Source organism: Passer domesticus, chromosome 7 (assembly GCF_036417665.1).
Source record: "Passer domesticus isolate bPasDom1 chromosome 7, bPasDom1.hap1, whole genome shotgun sequence".
Taxonomy (NCBI): Eukaryota; Metazoa; Chordata; class Aves; order Passeriformes; family Passeridae; genus Passer; species Passer domesticus.
Window position 1 is genome coordinate 57,152,657 of NC_087480.1, and position 25,194 is coordinate 57,177,850.

At 42.7% G+C, this 25,194-nt stretch overlaps 2 protein-coding genes across 4 annotated transcripts in view; one reads left to right on the forward strand and one right to left on the reverse strand.

Annotated features, from left to right (window-relative positions):
* SLC1A7 (solute carrier family 1 member 7) overlaps positions 1 to 21,619 on the reverse strand; it is a 47,109-nt gene extending 25,490 nt beyond the window's left edge. The window contains exons 1-3 of the mRNA XM_064428903.1: positions 21,412 to 21,619; positions 20,264 to 20,343; positions 6,680 to 6,895 (exon numbers count right to left, since the gene is read on the reverse strand). Coding sequence (XP_064284973.1) covers positions 6,680 to 6,895; positions 20,264 to 20,343; positions 21,412 to 21,552 — 437 coding nt within the window. The 5' untranslated portion in view covers positions 21,553 to 21,619. The remainder of the gene's footprint in view (positions 1 to 6,679; positions 6,896 to 20,263; positions 20,344 to 21,411) is intronic.
* The window catches only part of CPT2 (carnitine palmitoyltransferase 2), a 63,839-nt gene that overhangs the window by 34,145 nt on the left and 4,500 nt on the right, over positions 1 to 25,194 (forward strand). Inside the window, exons 1-3 of one of the 3 annotated variants that reach the window (XM_064428900.1) lie at positions 21,534 to 22,360; positions 23,980 to 24,060; positions 24,168 to 24,274. Coding sequence is in view for 2 of the 3 variants with exons in the window: in XM_064428899.1 (XP_064284969.1) it covers positions 23,112 to 23,233; positions 23,980 to 24,060; positions 24,168 to 24,274 (310 nt within the window). In the remaining variant the exon portion in view is untranslated. Of the gene's footprint in view, positions 1 to 21,533; positions 22,361 to 23,084; positions 23,234 to 23,979; positions 24,061 to 24,167; positions 24,275 to 25,194 lie in introns of those variants that run through there. The other 2 variants (XM_064428899.1, XM_064428898.1) reach the window with 2 other exon arrangements.

Genomic DNA, 25,194 nt, shown 5'->3' on the forward strand with positions numbered 1-25,194 from the left:
ATCTCCTGGATGACTCCTGCTAGAAATACCAGGCCAGATTCTGCTTTTAGTAATGCTACTGAATATCTGAAATACTCATTCTGAGTCCTGACCACGGTGTCATTAACTCAAAGCATTCAGCTTTTGCAGATCCTTCCAGTCAGAAATGAGGCCAGCGGCTCTAGCTCGGACTGCCACAGGTACAGCAGATGTTTCCTTGACTCAGAGCACCCCTTCCCTCTGGCACTCTGTGCTCTGCAGCCCCAATCTGGTTTTGCTCTCAGACTTCGATGTTATCAGCACCTAATCCCTGCCACACCAGACAGTCTGGCTGCAGTCTCCCACGCTGTGGAATTAAAGCCACCAGACTGGGGGGTTTGCTGCATATGTGTCCTCATAATATTTATTGGCCTATATTTGCCCTAGGCATAAAGCAGCTTTGGATGCTCTGCTCTCAAATTTGAGCAAGCGTAGCTGAGCGTGCAAGAACATTGTTTTAAGGCTGGGAATTTGACAGTATTCTAATATTTACGTGTTTGAGACCTTACCCTGTCACTATATACAGCAAGGGTTCAGAGAGCAAAACTGGAGCCTGAATGGCTTGACATGAGAACGGTAGTTTCCAAGTTTTTCAAGAATGAACAGCACTCTAGCTTCTATTTACTATAGGCTGAGGTCATTCTCAGTGACATTACTTTAATCTCAAGAATTTGTTTACTTTTTATGTCCTCTGCATGAATTCATCATCAGCTGTGTAGACTCCTCCCTACTGTTACACATGAGCTACAAATCCTGTCCTTAGTCATACATCTGATACCTTCCTGCTGGTGCCAGGGGCTCCAGCAGGGTTTGCACTGCTCAAAGCAAGGGCAAAATTTAAACCAGAAAGACAACAAAACCCAACCTCTGGCAGGGGCCATGTGAGAAACCATCTTGCACATCAGTAGTCACCTCTGGTGCCTCATCTAATTTCTCAGTATCAGTCATACTACCTCCTGCTGAAAGGACCAAAGAAAGCTTTTGCAGAATTAGTGAGGCATTAAAATCCTCATTATTGGGATAAAAAGTACTTACAGAAGGCAAAAATCACTAATTGGGTGTAAGTTACTTTGTCTTGCTTTGGTTTTTTTCAAAGATCAGAGCAGAACTCACACTATGGAATCATTTTGTCAAATGTGGACTTTTTATCTGTCCTGAGGGCTGCAAGGATTTCAGTTCCAGGAAGGGATCTGAACTCTCTTACCCTGCTTCCTCTGAAAGAAAAGGTCCTGACAAAGCCCCAGCAAGGCTGTGGCTCTGACAGTGGAAGCACAAGTACATCACAGCTTTGGGCATCTCAAAAAGGCTGAATTATATCAAAGGTAACACAACAGGCCCAACATATTTCCACTGTGGTTCCAGCAAGGCAAGTTATTCCATAAAAAGTGTGTGTTGACACTGGGAGGGGTGTCCAGACCAATTGTCAGGAGCATGGACAACAAATTCCCCTGCAAGGTCAAAGCTTTCCTAGTGCACTTTTAATTCCTGGTCCCTGGGCACCTCCCCCTTTGTGACTAAAGCCTCCTGACCAGAGAGCAGGATTTGCTTCATAGCCCATCTCCTCAGGGTGGTTTTCATCGTGGAATTATCTTTATTCCATGTTGGATTAATTTTGTGCCAAATAGAGACCACACAGTTAGAGGGTTGAGAGTTATTTGTAATTACTTAAGGTTGGGGCTCCTGTGGAGATCAAACTCTTAAAAATTAACCAGAAGCAAAGACTTGGTCCCAGGGCAGAACATTTCTGGCATAAGGCTGGTTTTGTGAGATGAAAACAACCTGGCAATCTGAAAAGAGTAAAAAATGGTGCTTTGCCATAGGAGACAGATAAATATTTCTATCACAGTACACAGTAGCTTTTGGCAAAAGAGAAGTTAATGTACAGCATACTTATTTTCAAAAGTTCTTTCACAGTTTAAAGCTGGATCATTTAATGCACTCTAAAATATATTACTGTGTCTACAAACAATTCAGCATTCAGGTGTAAACTTCTAAAGGTGTGATTCCTGGTTCTGCAGAGTCTGGACTTTTTCCACACTACAATAGATCCCGAGTTTTTCCTGCCCTATTTTCAAGAAACACAATTTCAATAATATAGAATATAGCCCTTAGCTTGAAAAAAGGGAAAGGAAGTGATTTTAAAGAGTGCTCAGGATTCCCCATGAAAACCTAAATCCTCTACAGTGTTTATATCCTCTTCTAACTCTTACTGGTATAAAAATAAAGCCTCTCTTGGTTAAGCCAAATTCATTTTCTGGGTACCTGCTATTAAATTAGATGCAATCCTGAATTTTCAGTGGTAAAATGCTCTGATTTCTCCCTCCAATAAACTTCAGAAATGCACAAATTTATTTGTCATGGGTCGAGGTGTGATTTGATCCTGTCTGCCTTCAATGAATTGGTTTGTTTGGGGCTTTTTAGCTGAATAAGTTTACAATGCCACTCTGTCTTGTTAGACTTGAGAAAAACCAATAATGTATATGAGCCCTGCAGCTGCTGGTGCCCAAATCTGTATTCAGCCTGATCTAAAACAGGGGAAACCCAGTTTGGCTGGGACTTTGCTTGTTTGTTTTATTTCATAAGCCGAATTTTATTTCCCTTGGTGGGAAGTGCAGGTGGCATGATTTCAGTCGCAGCAGAATCTCCCCTTCTAAATCAAAGGAAACAGATGTCATGGAAATATTAACTGCTAATGTCAACAGCGTCCTCCTGGCTCACAGAACGAGTTTTGCAAATGTTTGTCCTCAAATTATAGGCCTTTTCTATTTTCCTAGTCAGGTGATTATGCTACAAAAGTAAACCTAATATTTTAAATGGAACACTCTTGCTGTAAGTCTGTCCCTTGTTGTCCTTTTGAATATAACACTCAAAAGCTTTATTACTTTTAAAAAATTGTATCTTGCCTTCCTTAGTTTCTTTAACTCATTAAAATGTCACTCTTATTTTTGCAAAGTATAAAGTTAATTCCAGGAATTTCCAGAGGAAGAAGGCAGAGATGTTTCTTGATTAACTGCTATTGAGATGCCCCAAAGCCACATTCCTGCAAGAACCCTACCAGCTCTTGTATGAGCTGGGAATATTTTTTCTGGCCCAACAGAATTTTCTGAACAATCCTCAGTGAAGTTATTTCTTTTCCATGTGTTTTGGTTCTCTAGTTTTAAGAAAGGAAAATGGTCCTTGCCTACCTCACAGAGGTATTGCACATCATGAGAATGAATCCATGAAAACTCATAAAGCAGCAGGTGCTTTAAGACAACATGAGCCTTAGCCTGAGGATTATATAGAGCTTTAAATGGAAGAAAATATACTTTCATAGGCCTTGCAGTGCTTGCAGCAGAAACCTTGAATAAAATGAGGGCACATTTGTACATCTGTCTCAGTGGAGCAGTAAAGTGGTGGCTAAAGAGAGATGCATCTTGAGAGCAGCATCTCCTGCACAGCTTCAGTCACAGCTGCCTCCTGAGCTTGTCCTTATCCAGATCCAGCAGAGAGGAGGTTCTGCAAGGGGAGGTTCCTGCACAGGAACCTCCTGGTGGAATGGGCATCTTCCCCAGGCAGCAGAACATCCTTGTTCCCAATCCCTGGGGTTCTCTTTAGAAAGGAAAACGTTCAAGTACAGCTGTTCAGAGTGGCAAAAAAAAATGTTTGAACCGTGGACGAAATTCAGGATGTTGATGACATTATGTATTTCCTGGCTGATGTGAGGTTTAGAGCCATTTCAGAATTATTCAGAATTATTATCTCCTCACCAAATCATTGTTGTTTGGGGTTTTTGTTTGTTTGTTTGACTTTTTTTTTTTTTACATAATGGACAAATATACAGGGGAAACACTGTCTACAAAATAATTCAAAATAATAATTATGTGGTTATTGATTAGCGTTGCAAGTGTTTAGGATAACCATGAGGGTCTGCACTAGTTTTTGGTTTAATTTTTTGCTGATTCTGTATATTCTTTAATTTCTAATTAAAACCACTATTAAAATCAAAAATCTCACACAAAAATTCATGACATTCAGTTTCTAGCAACATCTTTCCTGCCAAAAGTTCTAAACTTGACAATGTCATCTCTAACATCACAAGAAATAAAAATGTTTTTCATCATTTCAAAGTGGCTTCAAATCTGAAATCAATGAGGGTGAATACATGCATCTCCATGCCAAGATTCATGCTTCTAAAATAAACCCCACAATAATGTAACATATATCATCTCTTCACTTGTACATTTAGCATTCTTCATTTGCAGAATACCAGATGTTTCCTGTGTAAACTTCTGGGCACATATGCAATTGATAAATGGAGAGGAAATTAATGAATTGAGAAGATAAGCCAATCTGGGCTGGAAAAGATGGTTTCCAGCTGTGAATGGAAGTGATTTATCATTGAGCTAAAGGATCAGCTTTTCTAGCTCAAACCAGCAGATACATCATTACATTTAATCCAGACTTCCACACAGATATTTAAGAGTCTTGCAACCGACTGCAGCAGAGCCAGAATTTCACCCATAGTGTTTGCCTAGGCTGGAAGCCCATTCCCCACAGTTCTGTTGTTATTATTTATTTATTTACTTAGTAAGTGTGCTTATTTCTGGAGCAGAGGAATAAAAACCATCCACTTGTGCTCTCAGGATAGAAGGCTTGCAGCTGTGGCTGCTGCTGAGCACAGCAAAAGGAGGCTGAGCTCCATTTAAGCTCCTGAGACTGGCTTCTCTCTCTTTAACCTTTGGTCATGTGAGGGGCTTGTTGACCTTGTCATTGTTGACACCTGCCCAAACCAGTGAAGAATTTAAGGTTTTGCAGACTAGAAACACATGGCTGCTTGGAAACTTGAATACCTGAAATGTGCACACATGCTATTATGATTTGCCTGGGTAAATGTTTGTAGAAAAGTGAAATTATAGAAGATACTTGCAAATATTTAGATCAGGACATGTTTTTTGACCTGCAGTGAGGCTCAGAGGAATAAAGTGTTCCCAAACCTCTCCACAACAGCCCTGGTGTACAGGGAGTAGCCAGGCAGAGGTGAAGAGATGAGGTGGTAACTCAGGTCTCGGTCTTTTCTTGCAAGCACAATAGTACAGAAAATTTTGATTTTGAATACCCAGATTACTTCCCATCTAACTCATCTCCATGACAAGCTTAATCTGAGCCTCTAAAGGCAACTGGGCTGATGTGAGAAAGGGAATGAGAACCTGTGGTGAGGGAGACCCTTCCCAGACAGAGCTGTAAGGTCCATTTGGATGTATCTTTGCACCGTGTGTCCCCCTGTGCCTTCCAGTGTCTCTGACCGAGGCCTTAGAAACAGCTCAGCACACTAGGAATGGTCCCAGACACTGCCACTGTGAACACAATCACTAAGGTCACATTTTTCTTAGATTCTCTTTTACTTCTTATGCTACTCTGTCATACTGAGGAATTCAAAGCTCCCATAACTTGCTCTTGGTGGAGGAATTCCAGTCCTTTGTGCAGCACAAACAGAAGAACGTGACTTAACCCCATGTCACAAACAGATGTGGGAATTCCAGGGCACACCCATCCCTCGTGGCAAAGTCACTGGAGAGATACAGATGGGTACCTTCCAGTGCAGACAAAGGTGGTGGTTTTGTGAGAAGCTACAAAAGAGATTGTTCTCTGCTGCTGCTCCATGACTAAAATAATTTGGCCCATTCTCACCGAGATATTGATAAAATACAGGTGGCCTGGGCAAATGCAACCTGGAGGAGAAAAGAAGGGTCTTTTGTAGGCTTCTCTTCCAGATCCTTCTGATTTGAAGTCCAAATAAGTCTAATTAAAGTACTTTGTGTGCTGACATGCTGTTAGGGTCAGGAATTTTGGTTTTTGAAAGGCAAACTGTGAACCATTTTTAATTTCAGTAAGTTGAACTCCAAAGAGAATTCTCTGTGGTATGGATACACACTTGGCCTGAAATCCCTTGACTGATGAGATCAGCAACTTGAGGAACTACCAAACAAAGGCAAAACTTGGTCTTTCTGCATGAGCAAAATAAATCTGAGGCACAGAATATGTTCAGTCAACAAACTAATCCCACTAGCACCTGAAATACTAGGACAAGAAGGGATTTCAGGCAAGACCGTCAAATTCCAGCAGTGCCATAATGCTGTTCTAAAAGGACAATTGTGTCTTTTGCCAAACAAAATAAAACAGATAAGAAAAAAATCCCAAAGCAGAAAAAAATTACAAAACAGTAGTCTTTCTAATTGTGTCCTTTATCTGCAAATTGGCATGAACAGCTGTAACAGCACTTTTAAGAATTATTTTCTGAAAAATATGTGTTTTACCCCTTTATTTAAGGTTTTGCCTATTGCAACTATTTGCCTATTTAAACTAACATTCAATTTTAATACTCCCTTGACCCTAATAATGGATTTGATGGTGAGGTCCACAGGCTGCATATATGGAGTCCTGTGGGGTATAAAAGACCTGCTCCATTGTTGTTGGCTGGTGGCCATTCATTTAAATTTTACAAGAAGCAGCCAGTATAAACATCTGATAACTTCAAATTTATCTTCTGAAACTTACTTTTTTTCTCAGTCTCAACAAAATATTTATCCTTAGATTCAGAACTGAGGCTCAGGCCACAGTTCCTCCTGCAGCTCTGTACAAAATGCTGCCTTCAGAAAGCACAAAGAATGGATGTTGTTACCGGATTAAGTCCAGCAGTGCATCTGCAGAGCTCATGATGGGCTTTCCACCCTCCTCAGTGCTCTCCTTCTGGGCTGCTCCACCAGGATGGATAATGGACACCATAATTATTCCCACAACCACAGCCACAAAGGTTGTCCACAGGTAGTAAGTGACAGTTATGATTCCCAAGCGACTGGAAGTCTTGGCATCCAGGGCTGCCAGCCCAGACATCAAGCTGTGGGAAGAAAACACAGCACAAATTGTATTTAAATGAACGTTCTTTTCCATTACATTAATGCAGCTGAAAGCCTAATTTCTGAATTATTCCACCCTGCCTGCTTCTCTGACACACGATTCTGCATTTCAGTGTTTCAGTGAGCCTGCCAGTAACACTGCAGCTGTAGTCTCTGTGTCTGAAAGGGCATTTTCCAAGTGCCAGGTCAGATCCTGCTTACTGGAAGGAACTTGCAAGCTCAGGCTGCACATGTGGGGACTGAATCCTCCTGACTCTTCCCTGAAATTCCAGGGACAGTTTTATACAAGTTACACATGGGATGGCTCAGTTCACAGGAGCAGTGGCAATAGTTATTAAAACTCTGTGTGTCATACTGGACACATACTTTTACAGAATAATAGAATTCAGGTTTGAATGGACCTCTGAAGAAAATCTAATCAACCCACTCAGCCCTTCCTGTGTGAAGTGGGGACACAATTTTAAAATTAAAAACACTAAAGGGCAATTTTGTCACATAGTTCATTCTTTAGTAAAAATAATAAGTTTTTTCTTTTTAAAGGAATTCAATATATTTTTGCTTTGCCAGGGAGCACATTGGGAGCAGACTGTAATTCAGTGTGCCTCCAATCTATGGGGACAGTGGATGGGATCCAGAGGAAACACCTCCATGGCAAGTGTGGCTGCTCAGCTGGGAGCAGAGCATGCTGTGATCACTTCAGCCTTTCCATAGAATCAGAGAACAACAGAGTCATAAATAATATAATATGCTGAGTTGGAAGGGACCCATCAGAATCTTTCCTTTCCATCACCTCTTCTCCCTGCCCAGCACTGCCAGAGCATCACCAGTGTCCATCTTGCTTGTACAGTTTGCCTGTGCCAAGCCACACAATTCTCTACCATGAGATTTAGCTCCCCCTGAGCTCCTCTTGTACAGACAGATTAGACAGGGCTCTCTTTGGCCCCTGAGATTTCTTTAGGCTGCTCTGACATAGACCCTGATGCAGTTTCCAAGTGACCTAAGTCTGGGATTTGATTTTCCACTGACAGCAGTGTGGTTTGGGGCTTTAAATTGAGATTTCCTTTTGGATAATTCTCTGTGAACTCTCCAAAGCATACGTCTCAGGAAAAGTACAGGTGAAAGAAAATACCACATTTATTATTAGGTGTGTCCAGCTTCCTCATCAAAACAGACTTGTCTGTTCTCAAAAATATTTCCTGAGCTGCACCTCCTTGAATGAAATCTCCTTCACCTCACACTGCTGAGAGAGGTTGTCTAGAGCCAATGCTAAAGTGCAGCTTAACCTTTATAGCAGATTTAATGAAACCAAATGGGTGGATTTAGTGTTCAGGTTCCAGCTATCCACTAGATTAATTAAGAAAATGTATTGCTTTTCTGCATTGCCAATCTCTCATCTAGCATGGTTTTGTTAACACTGTAGGAGCAAGGGTGCACTGGAGTTTGGATAATTTAGAAAATTAGCATCTCAGCAACTCTCACTCTTGAAACCATTGTCCTTTGCTTTTATTTATCAGTGGATTTGATAAAAATCCCACCTTTCTGTGTGTCTGCAAAGTACTGTGTGCAAACACAGCACTGCATATTGAAAATACTACTGTATTTTGAAAATACTACTGCATTCCTACTGTGTAGGAATGCTACTTTGTTCCTTGACATTTCCCTTGGATGAGTTCATGCAGAAGAGTAAATATTCTAAAACATTTTTTAAGTAAAACAGTTAAATATATTTATCTCAAATTAATGTGACAGTTTTCTGTTAAGAAACCCTGTGTTGTATTAGGTTTTTAGGACTGAACTCTTCTCTCTGAGGCTGAGGTTCCACAGGCCATTTCTGCACAAAGTAGATACCTGTATTGTACTAGAGTACAGCACTGTTCCACCCCTGCATTCCCAGGGGGAAAAAAAAGAAAAATGAGAATCAGGTTGATTTTTAACCAGTTGGATGTTTTTCATGGTAACAATTTCCAGGGTTCTTTATAGCTACATTATGCAGGTGACACCAGAGGCGTTAAGGGCTGCCTGTAGAGCAGAGCTGTAACTTTTAGGCAGAGGGCACTGCCAAGGAGATGGAGAATTCACTCCCCTTCCCTCCCTGGTGCTGCCCTGGAGCCACTGTCACTGTGGGGAAGCCACCACTGTTCCTGTTGTCCTTGATGCCTCTGGGCTGTGTTGGTTCTACAGAACAACAAGGGATGAACCCTGTCTTGATTGCTCACCTGAGAAGGATTTCCAGAAGTACTTAGGACAAAAATCCTAATTAAATATGTCCAGTGGTTCAGGTGAGTTTAGGGTTGTTACCTCAGTCTCAAGATGCAGGGCCTTAGGATTTGGGAGGATGTTTTTCAGCTGGAATCTAATCTTACCTTGCCTCCTAGGTGGCAAATCCTGAAGGGGGCTAATAATGAGATTTCTCTGTCTTGGGGATATTCATTAACAAGATCATCATCTGTAATGAGATTATCCTGTCACCAGATAAAGTCATGCTCAGTTCATGCTGTGATGAGAAAGTTATCAAAAGTAATTAACTGTGGAGGTGCAATGGGGTAACTGGGATGTGACAGAAGCATGAACAGAGGTCTGGGCTCAGTCAAAATCCTCTGTTCTCCATGGCCTGCAGGGCTCAGGAAGGGACCACTGGAACCAGTTCTCCAAAGGCTGGGGAGTAACAGTGGTCATTTTAGGCAATAGCTCAGAATCATTTCAGAAAAAAGTGCCTGGAATTAGAATGAGACAGTAATCACTCATTCACTAATTTTTGTTTGACTTCATGTGTTTGATATCAGAAGGAATGGGACAAAAGACACAGAGATTAGGAGACATAGAGGTTATCACAGTTACTGTAAAAGCAAGTAGTACACAGTCACATCAAGGAGTTTATTACTGGTGATCTCTAGAGTTCTAACACAATGTAGCCAAAGGGTGACAAGAACAAGTACTCTTCTTACTTCCTAGGGAACAGGGGGCAGGAGGAATAAGCTTCCAGCTGGTTTAAACTAAGATCACTGGATCATGCTCAGGTCCTCCCTCAAAGTCTAATTTTCATCAGACACTCTTGGCTACATAAAAACTTCCTGAAGAGTTTCCCAAGATTCTTCTAAACCAGAGAAAAGCTATTCTCGTGGTTTCCACTGCTAGACTCCCATGAAACACCCTGGAATGGAAAGCAGTGTACCTTTAATTTTTGTCAAACCTCAGAATTTGGTTGGCCTTGGAAGAACAGCGCAGATAGTTGATTCATAGATTGAAATCATTTGAGCAACTGTGTAGTTAAGTAGCTTCCACACATATGATTCATGTGTAGCTTTTTCCATAGCGTGTTTTAATGATTGCCAAGTGGACAAAACAGGATTAAGACAATAAAAAGCAATCTGCAGCTTTTCTAAATAATTAATGTACATCTCACTCCTTTATCAGTCTGGGAAAATAATCCACAAAATTTTAATTTAATGTTCAGACACCATTTCTTAGCTTGTATAGAAAAAAACCTGTCAGTCCTAAAGGGAAGAAGAAGACATCTTCAATTCTAGGAATTATATGTGACTAATTAAAAAGGTAAAGTCAGTTTCTACATTGTTTAAAGTATTTGTAATTGTATGAACCAAAGAACCAAGTACTAAGTTTCATGTCTGCTTTGAGGGAAATCCATGTAAAACCCCCAAGACTAAAATAGAATTTTTGATGTAAAGAAGAAGGGAATTCTTTCCAATATCTTAGAAATCTAATTAGTCCCATGCAAACAAGTAGCTAAACCCTTTTGAGCACCTCTAGGCTTGTTCTGGCTGTCACAGATAAGCATCAGGTATGTTATTTACAAATAAAAATAGAACTTTCTATCTTCTCTGCAATTCTCTAGGTTTTTTCTTGCTGTCTGATGAAAGCACTTTTTTTGTCCTGTCTCAAGATCAAACCCTGTATCCCCAGAAAGGGAAAATACAAGAAGCTGCTGCTAAGACCCCATTCTGCATGTTTATTTTGTCTTCCTCTCCACCAGAAGCCATCTGGATGTTGCTTTGAAATAGATGGATTATGGATAAAGTTATCAGAAGGGATTAGTGTGATTAGAAGGACATTAATCCTGTCAAGAAGTAATGGTCAAGTATTAACCACCAACAGTTGTTCCTAGAATGATGTTTGTTTTCATTCATCCCATTCCCTCCCTCCCATTCTCATTTTGTAATTGCATGCTGTGGAAAAGACCTTCCTGAGCAAGTTCTGCCAGTGAGGCTGGGAAGTGCCTCCACCATTACATTAGAGATGATTATTTTCCAGTTGAGCACCATGAGAGGGAAGTGCTGCCTTCACTAATGCTGCTTGATCATGCAGCCAGGCTGGCACTCACCTTTTTGTCAAGGTCAGTGCCTTCAAGTCTCAACATGATAATAATGTGCATTTAATCATCTCAAAGTGCTTCACCAGTGGAGCCCCCTCTAATGCAGGAAGGCAGTATCTCCATTTTAGAGACTCGGAAACAGAGAAATTAAGGCACTTTTAAACGAAGACAAACTGCTTACAGTGAAAAAAAAAAATCTGCCTGAGGCGATCTCTGTTTTGCAGTGAACCATCACACTTTTCCTTATCTGTGCCCAGCTATCTGTGCTTTCAGAAAAGGCTGATTCACTTCCATGGAGGCACCATTTTCAGAATAATGTTTGCAACAGAGAAAATTAAACTCTACAGTTATGAAAGAAAGATGTAAGAAACTTTTTCTGGCTCTTTTTATAGTTTAATGCTTGATTTGCTCTTGTTCTCTACTGTAGTTAAAATTATTTCAGTGAGAAAGGGATCAGAAAGACTTTTTCTTTTCAGGATATTATTTTGCTTTCTTCTAATACGAAAACCACCTACAGAGGAAGACCCTGCCATGGCTGCAACAGAGTGGTAGTGGTGGGAAGTGGGTAGTGGTGGGAAGATCACAGCCCAGCCCTGTCTGCTTCACCCTGCCCTGCGCTCTCCCAAACTGACAGGGTTGTGTCACAGTTTTGCACACTACTGGTGTGCTGCAGCCTTCTGATGATCTGAACACAACTAAGAGACTATCTCAGTCACTGTGGCCAGTGCAATGATCCCAATGTCTTGTGTTATTAAAAATGTCATAGTATTACAGCCTGATTTTCAAAGGAGTTGACAGGTCTGGAACCCTCCTGAAGGTCCAAGGGGCTGCTGAGGTTCATCTCCTGTGCACATCCAGTAATAGCAAACAGCTTTTTTAAAGTTTAGACATCTTGATATAAATGAAATCATGTCTAAGCTCAGAAAAAAAAATGCAGAAAGTGGTAGCAGTACTACAAACAGGACTGGTGCAGCAGTTTCTGAATGGTTGGATTATCAGCTGTGAATAGCACTTGAAATGTGCATTCCCTTTTCAGAGCCCCAGTATGTAGCTATTTTACCAAACACAGTGGAAGCCCAAAGGTGTCAGGCATGATGGAAAATCTGGCTTTCAGTCTTCAAGCAGCAAAAGCAACAAAAACATGTCAGAAGATCAGTACACTGTTAGCAGTGATTATGTTTAATTTTACAGCTAGGCAGCTAGGAAGGAAACCAGTCTGCATTTCTAATGCATCATAACATGCATGATTTTGAGAATTGGTTTCTTAAGTTGCTTTATAAAATAGTAAGGTTTTTATTTTGTACCCAAAATGTTGATATCTTCTTTAAAATCTAACACTTGTAACTCTTAATGACAAATTGACACACACAGCAAAAATCCTGCCAGAAATTCACATGATGCATTTTATTTTCTATTTCTTGTGTAATAGGAAATCTGCTTTTATGGACTAATATAAACAAAGCAGGACTTTGTACAGCACACAGTGAAGGCTGATGTCAGTGGCTTTCTGTCACCTGCATATGTGAGGTGATACATCTGTGAGCTCTGGAAGGGATGAGCAGCAAACTCTGGTCACTGACTGACAAAGGGCATTGTAGTGTAGCTCATGCAGAATTCAGGTTGGCTTGTTGATTTCAACTGTTCTGATTTTAAAAAAGGTGTTTCCTAGATTCAAAGGTCAGGATGCAAACAAACCCAAATGATCTATTAAATATGGATGTGCAGCTTCACATGGTGGAAGGAGCCAAGAATCTTATTAATACTCTTTTTTTTCCCTTCTGTCAGTTCTTTGAAGCATTTTTAGATTAAGCAAAAAGCAAAAGGATTTGAAACACAAATTTGGGTTATAAACAAATGTCAGATTTATTCAACTGTTTTTTGTCTAAGAAAACAGAGAGAATCCAGCCAGCCCCTCGAGCTCCACATGTCATTCCCATTCCTTTGTGAGACACTAAGTATTTTAGAGCTCTCAGAGGACTACAGAAAAATTCTGCCAGGTCGCAAACAGTTCATCCCCCATTTGTAATCCTTTCAGTGCTTTCCACACCCATTCACTCTGTGACCACAGATTCCTCTTGCATGTCACTAGATCCCTGCTGACACTCCCTAAATAATTTCTACTGGGTTGGTCCAATTTTGTCATTATGATGTGTAATTGCAACATGTCATTTTTCACTGAAACAGTCTGGACCTCTGGGTTGCACAAACAAAAGAAAACAGTATTGGATCTGATCATTAGACTTAGCATTCCTAAACACAGCTAATGGCATGGAAAATATTGCAGATGATAATGTGGAGAAACTTCTGAAGGTGTCTCAGGCATGGAGGAGGGATAAAAACTTTCCTTTACAAGCTGAAGCCATCTCAAATGATGACTTTTGGGATAATCTGACACCAGTTCTGCAATATAATAGCAATGTGGAGAATTGAAAACAGTGTAATGGTGTCAAGTGAGATTGCTTTCTGACTGCTTCTTCTTACCCTTGGGTAATCCTTATCTTTCAGTTTCATCCAAGTAGTTTTGCTTTTCACTCTAAAAAGAAATATATTTATTCCCTCTAGTCATCTTCTTAAAACTCACTTCTCTACACTTTTCTCCACAATAAAGACTTGAGATGATATATCCTAGGAAAGAGCTAACCTCCTGTTCTCACTGGGGTGAAATGTACTTTTGTTATTATTCACATTACAGTGTTACATTGACAGGTAGTGCAGAAATGGGACTCTCTGCACTTTATGGTGTCATTCAGGTCCCCCACAGGTTTCCCCACACACACCCCACAGAAGGTTTACCCTCCCCTGCTGGGAATGCCAGTAGAGGTGAAACAGAGGGAAAAGTCCACAGTCCAATAATGTGAAAAGAACAAGCCCTGTGTTCCCAAAATAATTTCATTCTATGGAAAAAACTTCTGCCTTGGTACTTCATGGAGCATTTTTCTGAGCAGGCTCTTCAGAGAGCCAGAGGCAGCACTTTGCAGCTGCTCCTCAGCACCTCACTAGGTAATACAGCACATAAATTGGATTGCACTCGATTGTAGAACCATAGCATTTTTTAGGTTGGAAAAGACCTCTAAGATCTTTAACCCCAACTGTTCCTTCCCCCAGCACTGCCAAGTCCCACTAAACCATGTCCCCAAGTGCCACATGTGCTTGTGTTTTAAATACACCCCAGCTGGCAGTGGCACAAGGATAAGAACAGAGCAGCTGGTATTAAGGGGAATAGTTTAACACACACATAGCAGAAAACACCAAGCCCAAGCTGACCAGGACCTTCAGTTATCCACCCTTTCTCATTTGGTCTGCAGGTAAATTATGTGTCAAGACATGGAAAATACCTCTTAGTACCAGGGTTGTATTAGAAGAATTCTCATTCACGTAAAATGCACTATTAATGAGCAACTTAATTTTGGTTGTCCTCTTTATTTAAATATAACCATAAACAGAAAAAAAAATTATAGCCTTTTGGACATCTGTTTTCCTTCTGAATGGATATTACAGTGATTTTATCAGACAGTGGTTTATATTAATAGTAAAAGGTTTAATTTGTTAATTGCAGTGCAGGTCTTGGAGAGTTTGGGTCAAACTTTTCATCCCTAGCAAATGATGATCTTAAGTAGCAAAACAGAGGAACAAACTCCAGTTTCATCTGCAGTTGAGAACAAACAAACAATGCCCAACACAACCTACCCAGGCCAGTGGTCAATTTGGTATGGCCCCATACAGCCAAACAATGTCAGAGTTCCATTAAAACACAATGAACAATACTTGTCATTGGTGAGATGACAAATGCCAGTGTGTTCAGAGAGCTGGGGAAAAATATGGGGAAAAGGGTACTAAAAAGAGAAGTTTCTAATTAAATACTAGGCTTTAAGAGCATGAGTAAGAATCACCAACTCGGGAATGTGAGCAGAAGGATGAAGGATTACCAGAACTGATGGCATTATGGACAGGAATCCCTTTAAAGAAAGACAGTCCTATATTTAGACTATTGCATTTAATTCATCAACAAAACTACAATAGTAACTAATATTTATTACTACCCCCAAATGGGCCTTCAAATAAATATGAAATTTTATTAGCATACACTTGTTTGTACCAAGTGCAAAATACCCAGAGGAACAAGCTCTGTAATTTAAAAAATACAGGTCAAATCAGTTCTTTTATTTTGACTATAAAGGGAATAATATTTCTTTAACAGTATCTGCTCATGGAAAAGGATCAAATCTCTGCTACTGAATATTTCTTAAACATCTAGAAAATGGTTGGTGGTAAATAAATACAAAATGTAATTATCTTCCTAAGCTTAAAAAATGAAACTTGTTTTTCCAGAGGGAATATTCGCTGGGGTAACCAGGCTGTTACAACAGCTAAACAGTTTGAGTGTTCCCTGACAATTCTTTTCCACAACACTCTCACTGCTAACTGCTAATCACAGAAAACTTGGCCCTGTATCTCTTTCCAGATAATAGCTTAATCATATAAACAAGGAGGCTGCTGGAATAAAGGATGCAAATTCTATTACAGATATGAGTAGACACATAGGACAGAGAGAACTCAGTATGTGCAGCTGGTGCCAACCCGTGTAACTCTGGCTTTAGCCTGCTTTTCTGACCGACCAAGGCTTGTGCAGTCTGACACTGAGAGCCCTTACTGATGACATTGATTCAGAGAGGGTCGTGTTCCTGAAAGGGCTGTGCAACTTCACAAATGCTGGAGCTGGCACAGACAGGAGCAGGTCAGAGGGTTTGTATTGCCTTTAGCAGATGTGAGAAGATATTAAAGGGAAAGTTGAGTCTTTGTTCCTTTCCCAGTCTTTTGTATCATGCGGAGCACAAAAACATTGACATCAGAATTGATTACTTGGAGCATTTAGGAAGCTGAGAAACTCAAGTGATGCACAGGTATCCATGCCAATCAGCAGGTCCTGGGAACAGGTGGAGGAATCCCGCGTGCGTGTGTGTCTGGGGAAGTTTGTAACTAACCACAGTGAAAGAAAGTGGAAGGTTTATTATTTTCTGGGTAGGGAGTGGCACCGGCAGTCCCGGGATGCGGGGACACGGGCAGTGGCAGTGGCAGTCCCGGGATGCGGGAACACGGGCAGTGGCAGTGGCAGTCCCGGGATGCGGGAGCCGGGCAGTGGCAGTGGCAGTCCCGGGATGCGGGAGCCGGGCAGCGGCAGTCCCGGGATGCGGGAGCCGGGCAGTGGCAGCGGCAGTCCCGGGATGCGGGAGCCGGGCAGTGGCAGCGGTAATCCCCGGGATGCGGGAGCCGGGCAGCGGCAGCGGCAGTCCCGGGATGCGGGAGCCGGGCAGCGGCAGCGGCAGTCCCGGGATGCGGGAGCCGGGCAGCGGCAGTCCCGGGATGCGGGAGCCGGGCAGTGGCAGCGGCAGTGCCGGGATGCGGGGACACGGGCAGTGGCAGCGGCAGTCCCGGGATGCGGGAGCCGGGCAGTGGCAGTGGCAGTCCCGGGATGCGGGAGCCGGGCAGTGGTGCCGGCAGTCCCGGGATGCGGGAGCCGGGCAGCGGCAGCGGCAGTCCCGGGATGCGGGAGCCGGGCAGTGGCAGCGGCAGTCCCGGGATGCGGGAGCCGGGCAGTGGCAGTCCCGGGATGCGGGAACACGGGCAGTGGCAGCGGCAGTCCCGGGATGCGGGAACACGGGCAGTGGCAGCGGCAGTCCCGGGATGCGGGAACACGGGCAGTGGCAGCGGCAGTCCCGGGATGCGGGAGCCGGGCAGTGGCAGCGGCAGTGCCGGGATGCGGGGGCGAGGCGCGGGGCTCGGTGTCCCGGCAGAGCCGCCCGGTGGCCGCACGGTGCACTGCAGGCTGTCCCAGCCCGAGCCTCCGGCCGCGCCGGGAATGCCGGAGGGACAAGGAAAGGGCTTTGAACAAACCGGGGCAGCGGGACCTGCCCGAGGGGTCTGATAAACAGAACTTCAGGGCAGGATGCACGGGCAGCCGTGCGCGTGTCTGCTGGAAAACCTGAGATCTGTTGAAGGCTGAAACGTTTTGGGTAGAGGGAGGAAAATACACTGTTTGCATTGTCCCTGTCAGATGAGGATCGAAGCCTCTGTCCCAGCGAGAATCGGGGAACTTCAGCGCTTCTGCAGCTGATCTTTCAGGCTTGTTGAGGACATCTCTCAGTCCAGCTGCAGAAAGAGCTTGGACAATGTCTAAATGTGTAACTACAAATTCAGATTTGGCTCCTATTCTCTCCGAGCTCTTGTAATATTTCCATTCCCAGGTCTAACAGCAGTATCCTGTGTTTACACATAAAGTAAGCAGTGTGCATCTAGTAACTACAGGCTCTAAAATTTGGTCTTGTAAAGTTCCACTACTGAGTATCCCTTGGGCAGACACGAACTGTCAACTATTTGTAATTATCTTGCCAACAGAAGTATTATGTTGTCTCACCTGTTCTCACAGGTGAGAAGAGCAAACTCTACACACAGTGGATACTGACAGGTATGAGCAGGGCTAAATCTCAGGCAGAGCATGGGTGCAATAAATATATACTTATTTCAGAGTTTTTCTATGGTGCTGTGAAGCTTGTTTATGTAACTAGATAGCTGAAATAATTTCAACTCCCACCCTTAATGAAGGTCCATGTCTCAACAAAAACAAAAGCTCATGCAGGGCTCAGACTGACAGGCTAATGGGTAATGGTTGCTTTTCCAAGATTTTTCTGTCTGTGGGAAAAGATTTTCTCTGTCTGTGAGACCACAGATGACAGGAGACATTAGAAAGAGATACAGGAGCTCTGGGATAGAGCAGTTCCAGGAGCAGGAACAAAGTTCAGGAAATCCAGAAACTGTACTTTGAAGAAATGATCTCTTGTTGTTTGACAGATTTCCTCTGCATCCAAGGAACTTTTAAAATAAACATCATTCAGAGATACCTGACTGTATCATAATTTCCTCATTCCTAATGAATACAATCTGCAAATTTCTGTTTTAACTCTCTAACAATCAGGTCAAGAGGGGGAATACAAATTTTCAGCCATTTCTGTTTAAGGCTGGATTTCTGCTGGTGGTCTGTAAATACAAGATTTTCTAATCTATTGTCAATCTTCTGACATATCCAGTTGCCACTTTTTACTTCTGCTTAAAGCCTTCAAATAAGTTCTGGACTTGGAAACAGGATAGTTTGAACTAAGTCTCTCTTTTAATCTTCCTTTCTCACCTCTCCTTTTCTTTACAAGCAATTTCTTTACTTGTGTGTTCAAAAAAATACTTGCATTAATTTCAGCTAGGAGCAATATTTAGAATTCTTTTTATGGTGCCGTGCTCCTGGCTTTTGTAAACAATAATAGAGAGTAATTTAAAAGATAATTTAAATGCCAGTCCTCTGGCAGAACAGGCTGAGGATATTCCAAATCCACAAAGAAATGTAGTTTAAATGTGCATGCAGATTGGTAAAAATACAGATTACTGGTTTACTGATTTTATGAAATACATGTGTGGAAAACACTGTGCTTGTTATTAAAAAAACCCAAAAGACAACCAGCCAAAAATGCCCAGACTGTACAAGAATGTTGTTATATCTGGAGTGTTCTTTCCTTGCAAACCCTGCCATTTCAGTTTGTACTAGCAGGCACTGCTGGTTTGTTATACAGGGAGTTGGACTCACACTTGCAAGGGTAATGGAACCTCTCTGAGGTTTGTAAAGGTTCTCTCCACCTCAGAGGACACAGTGCAGCTGCTGTGACAGTGAGGCTCAGAGCTGTCACATCCCCAGGCAAATTCACAGTTGTGCCAGAGCAGCTCTTTCCTACTGCTGCTGCTCTTCCCAACATCTCTAAATATCCTAGAGGATCTAAAGAGCTACACATTTTAGGGAAGGACATGTAAATCTGCTCCAACCCTTTTCTGTCCTCCTTACTATGTCACTTCCTCATGTAAGACTCTTGTTTTCTTTGGAAAAATCTCCTTTCACTTCTCAAAACAATCTCCTTACATGTTTTGTCTTGGTGTTCTCTAGATGCATGGGCCAGGACCCGGTGTGAGTCTGTGGTTATAAAACCAGTTTCATGCACAAAGCACCTGACTCAGCTTTGTTCTGTGAAAAACCATGAGAAGGAAGATGTCAGGGTAGACAATTTAAAAATAAAATTAGTGCCGTTAATCATGTTCATTTTCAGCAATTGTCAGTGATCTGAAGACTAGAAACTTGTTTTTTTCTCAAAGTGGAAGATGAGGTCTTGATGGATGAATTAGGTTCCAAAAGTGGGACCAAATATTGCAGTAATTTTTCCTAAAGTAAAGTTAGCTTTGTTACTTTCCATCTCTTTAATAACCTCTCAGCCTCAGCACATGAGAGAGTTTTTGGCCATCCAGCTGCTGTGTTTTTGGGACTGCAGTCAGTGGGAAGGCTGAAAAAAGCCTGCCCTGAGTTACACCCTCCCACTGCAAAGGCAGCTGCCATGCACCAGTCAGAACCAGCACTGAGAGCATTAATTCTGCCACTGATAAAGTGCCACCACTAAAGGGTCTATCTTTAACAAATGAAGAAATCACTTTCACTCCCAGCCAAAGACAGCTATGTATTATTAGTTCACTGGAGACACAGGGTTTTTTCAGTATTTATCATACTATAAACACATACAGCACACCTCAGAATACTGCAGGACACTACAAATGAACTGTGCTTTTCATCATATTTGTATAGTGTCTTATTTTAATTGTTTAGATTTAAGGAAGGCTTTTTGATAAGGTGGGTTATTTATTCCATGTATTTAACTTCTAAGTAGCTTGAAGGGAAAAGTCCTCCCATTACAGGGGAAAAAGAAAACAAAAACCCCCCAACACATTAATTTTAAAGCAATTGGTACCTATATGAGGCAGAAATTGTGTATGGCAGAAATTATTCTATCAACTGAAATACATGTTTATGGCTCCACTGTAAACATGAATGTGCAGCAGCACCGATGCCTCTGGCACTGTCACCTACTAAACCATTGTGATGACAAATCTCATTTAGGAAACCTCAAAAGTTACTGGAATAAGAATTGTCTTCACTTACCTTGAGACAACCAGAGGGAGAATCAGCATTTTCAGCATCCTCATCAGTAACTCACCAGGAAACTGGAAGTAACTAATTTCCTGGAAATACATGGAGAGATGCTTATTGTTTTGAGCTGAAGACTGACCGTCCTCACCAGTGCTGCCAGAGCTGTGGGTCAGATAACATTGCTAGAATCTGCACCTTTGGTGCAAAGACAAGATGGCAAAGACAGCAGGCTTGAAAAGGTAATTTTTAAATTAATTAGATTACATAATGTGTTCTTATTCAATAAACACACTGCATTGCTCATTCCTTTACAAAGGAAGACAGAAATGAAATGTGCCATCTCTTGGAGACCGCTGTTAACCAGTTGCCCTGAATAATCTCTCCATTCTTATTTTGTCTGTTTTCTAGGTGTGTTTGAAGCTATGGTTTGGACATAAACAATGTTCAGACAGACAGTGGCTTGCAGTAGCAGAGGCCAGAATTGGTTTAATTTAGTTACATTTACTAAATGCCTTATTTTTAACAGATTTCTATTTTGTGTTCAAACAGTGCATTTATCAATGCATGTTGCTGTCTAGTCTGTCTGACTGAGACAGCAGAAATGAGCACCAGCAAAGGGCTTAGTTGAAGTGTGCTGGGGGAGAATTCCCCAAGTGACTTCAGTAACATGTTCTGCTAATGATGGGAAATCTCAAATTTATTAATATGAAACACCATTAGTGGAATATAAACATCTGCACCCCTGTGCATCTGATGCTGAAAAATATTCCCAGTGTTTTCTTTAGCTGTATGTGTTCCAAAATAGTATAAAATGCAGTATATTGCACTCCCAGTTTCTGCAGGCCTATATGAAATGCTACATTTCACCTAGCTTAAATGCCCACTATTATTATCCATACCTGCAACATTCTGCTGTGCTCCTGCTATGCTTCCCAGGAGCCTGAGACACCAGAACCCCTTGCTAACCTGTTTGAGAATGTGTGAAAAGACCCAAAGAACAGCATAGACTGACAAATAGATGAAATCAAACCATTTTAATGAACACATACATGTGACTTTCACCTTCCAAAGCCCACCCTGAAGTTCCCCAAGGTGCACATGTCTTTTGTTATGTAAGTCTGGCATTTCCTCTGCAGGGACTTGCTGTGAGCTGCTCTTACCTGCTGGGAGAGGCGCCTGGTCCTCAGGAAGAATCCCAGGAGGCAGCCGATGGTGACGGACAGCACGGAGAGGATGAGCAGCCCATTCCTCTTGCAAACATCTTTGATCCGAGCGAGGATTGCGTCCAGGGCCCCGGCCATGCTGTCCTGCCTGCTCTTTGCAGAAGAATCAGCATCCCATGGGGAGAGAATTCACTGGCTGCTCCTGTTCGGGTGCACAGATCTGGCTCTGTACAGATCAGATCAAAGCACTTCCAGTTCTGCTTAGCTGACCCGCAAGGTCACCCCTCTGCCAATAGCCACCAAGCAAGCAGCTGGCATTATTGTTCCAAATTAATACCAGCAATCCTATTATCAACTACATCATTAAGAGCCTGGAAGAAGATTAGGGGGCTCTGGAAAATTAGAACAGAATGCAGTAGTATTTCTAAAACAAGACCAGTTCAAAACGAAGTGACACTGCTGGGGGAAAGGAGATGCATTCCTCAGCCTCCCCAGTTTGGGGTCTGGACACCCAAACCCCGAAAGGCAGCCCTGCAAGCCAGCAGTCACACAGGGAACAGGGCAGTTTTCCCAAAGGGCAGAGCAGGTGACAGCAGGTGACGTTTTGAAGAGGACTATCACAGCAGGGCAAGCTAGGTGAAACTGGACTTCATTAATTAAAGCAGGCTTGGTTTTCTTTGTTTTCATTGCCAAAAAAAGGCTGAATGAGCAGCATGAGAGACAGGCATCAAACAGGAAATAGCCACAGACTGGAACATGCAAGGACACCTTCTGTCACTGGGCATTTATTATCTTGGAAGTGAAATGATTTCACTTTTCTTCCAACCACTATGTTGATTAGAGTAGGGCCAATTTACTTTCAGAGGATTATCAGACTAAACCACAGGGATTGCTTTCCTTTCCTTTGCTGTGTCCGCATTCAGTCCCAGTGCTGCTTTTTATGCTAGTGAGTGTCTGATAAAAATACACCACCATAACCATGCACATGCCGTGCTTTCTTACAAAAGCATTTCTGTAGTTTTTGGTATATTCTGGGATTATTCAGTGTTTTTATGGAAAATATTCCCCACAGTACAACAAGGTTGTGTGTTTACAATATTACATTTTTACCAGGATCAAGTATTTGTTGTTGCATGCTCATGTATGAGTGAAAAAAAACTCAGGAGAGATTAAACTGTTCTTTTTTGGGGCAGGATCTCAATCCTGTGTAGTTGGTAGGACAAGGATAGGATATGGATACAGATATGGATATGGATACACACAGAAAAAAAAAGTGGGGTGGGGGGAAATAAAAGAAAAAATACTTGGAGTCTGTATGTTGAACATAAAACAAAAAGAAGTGCATTGCAGAAAAAGAAAAGAGGATTGCAGAAAATTTTATTAATGAATCAGAACGTTTTATTAGTGTATAAGTAAGAGGACTGGTGCTGAACCGCCGCAACACCCTGGTAACTGTGCTACCTTAGCAGCAGGTTTCCATTGGCTTTTGGAATGGAATAACAGAAAAACGCTTCGCGTTTCCCGCTCGCTCCCGGGGCTCCGGGCGCGGATGTGGGCGGGGCTCCGGGCGCGATGGGCGGGGCGATGGACGCGATGGGCGGGGCTCCGGGCGCGGCTGTGGGCGGGGCTCCGGGCGCGGCGGGCGGGGCTCCGGGCGCGGCGGTGGGCGGGGCTCCGGGCGCGGGCCGGACGCCATCATGGCGGCGCGGCAGCTGCTGAGGGCGGCTCCGGGGCGGCGCGGCTACAGCGGCGCGGGCGCCGCCGAGTTCCTGCACCGCAGCATCGTGCCCACCATGCACTACCAGAAGAGCCTGCCCAGGTACGGCGGGGCCGCCGCTCCGGGGGGCCGCGGGCAGGGCGCGGCGGCGGCCCGGGGTGTCCGCTGTGAGGAGAGGGCAGAGGGAACGTCCGCCCTCCGGTGCGCGGCTCGCCCCGTGCGCGCTGTGTGCGGCCGGGTGTCAGTGTAAGCGGCTGCAAGCCTGCTGCTGAAACATGCCCTTGGCGCCCAGAGTAACCCCGGGAGTGTAACGGGATTGTGCTGTGGGAACAAAACTGTGTCTCAGAGAAAGCTGACAAAGATACCGAATTGAAAATTTGTGAGAAAAGGATGTCCAGCACCCAGCTGGGAGGGGAGGGAGCCGAACAGGGCTGGCAGCCGAACTGTTCCTTCTGCAGAGCTGCCTCTCCTAGCAGCGGTTCCTGTATTTCCTCTAAGGGATTAGCTGCCATCACTGCAGTACCTTTGTAAAAAGACAGTCAATTTAATTTTCTGCCTTATTTCCCAAGAATATTATGGTGTGCTGACTGGTGTCCATCTATTACTTAACTTATTCCACAAGAAACTTATGAGGCATTTGAGTAACGTGCATATTACCCAAATTTATATATAACATAATGGTATATACAGTATAGTGTGTATATATTTTTGTATGTGTAGTGTATATGTAATAGTATAAGGAAGGATATGGAAGAAAGGAGGCAAAGAGAGATGACTGTGTAAGAAACACAGGCTTCTTTCACACCCTTGCTCATCAAGTGCATATCTCTGTGTTCCACTTCCTTCAGACTGCCAGTTCCCAAGCTAGAAGATACAATTACGAGATACCTGAATGCCCAGAAACCACTTTTAAATGATGACCAGTTCAGGTATGGACAAACGCACATTGCAGTGTCATGTTCTGCTTCCAAACCAAGTGTTAGCGTAAGAAATGTGACTTGTGACAGCATTTTGACTCTTTTCTTGATTGTTGTAGGAAAACTGAAGAACTTGCTCGTGCCTTTGAAAAGGGGATTGGAAGAGAGCTGCATGAGGAACTGGTTGCTCAAGACAATCAGAACAAGCACACAAGTTACATCACAGGTACGTTGGTCTGCTGGGTGTAGGACAAGTCTGTAGATCATCATACTTCCTAATTGCTCATGATGCCATAAGTGTTGTAGGCTGAAACTTTAAATAGCCCAGAAACTTGGAATAACCTGCTGAGAACACCCTCTGTGGCTGTATTTGGGCAATATCAGAGGCTGGGAGAAAGAAGAATGCTCATTATCTAATGTCATCTATTCTACCCAAATTCTGGGTGGATAGAGAGTGGAACAATGGTATTTTTTCATGAGTTTATAGGGTTTAGGTTAAAGAGGAGCTTATCTAGCACTTCCCTTAAGGAAACTGAAGCAATAATTTCCAAATAATTCCATGTTATTTAGCAAGAAAACTAAACTTTGAGGGAGGGGAGGGATCACAGAGTATAACTAAGTTTGGGAGGCAGAAGTGGTCAGTAGTTGGGACATAAAAACCCTTAAAACTGCAAAACTATATTCTTTTAAAGAGCCAAAGAAAAGGAGTGGCAGTAATAGGAAAATGAGAATAAACAGAAACAAATCAGGAGAGGGCGAGCATGTGTATAGATTATTGCTTTTGATTATTCTGCTTTAGTATTGCTTCCACATACAAGTGTCTGCTCATGGAAGTATTAGATAGCAGTAGAAATGGAAATAGTCAAATGCCTATGGAAGCAGAAGTTTCCATGTTGCCCAGTGAATGCACTTCTGTCCCTGCTGTGTGCTCAGACTGCCTGTTAAGGTGTTAGCTCCCACTCAGTCTGTAGAGAATACCAGATTATTTCACAAAAACTGCTCTTTGGTTTGTTGTATTTTACTTTCCATTCACTTTGAACAACATCTTGGGTTTTAAGTGGTGGCTTTAGGCTGTTCATCAGTGCTAGCCAGTATGCTGTTTTTTGTTTGTGAATGGTGGCGTGTCTGTATTGCTTTTTGCTCAGT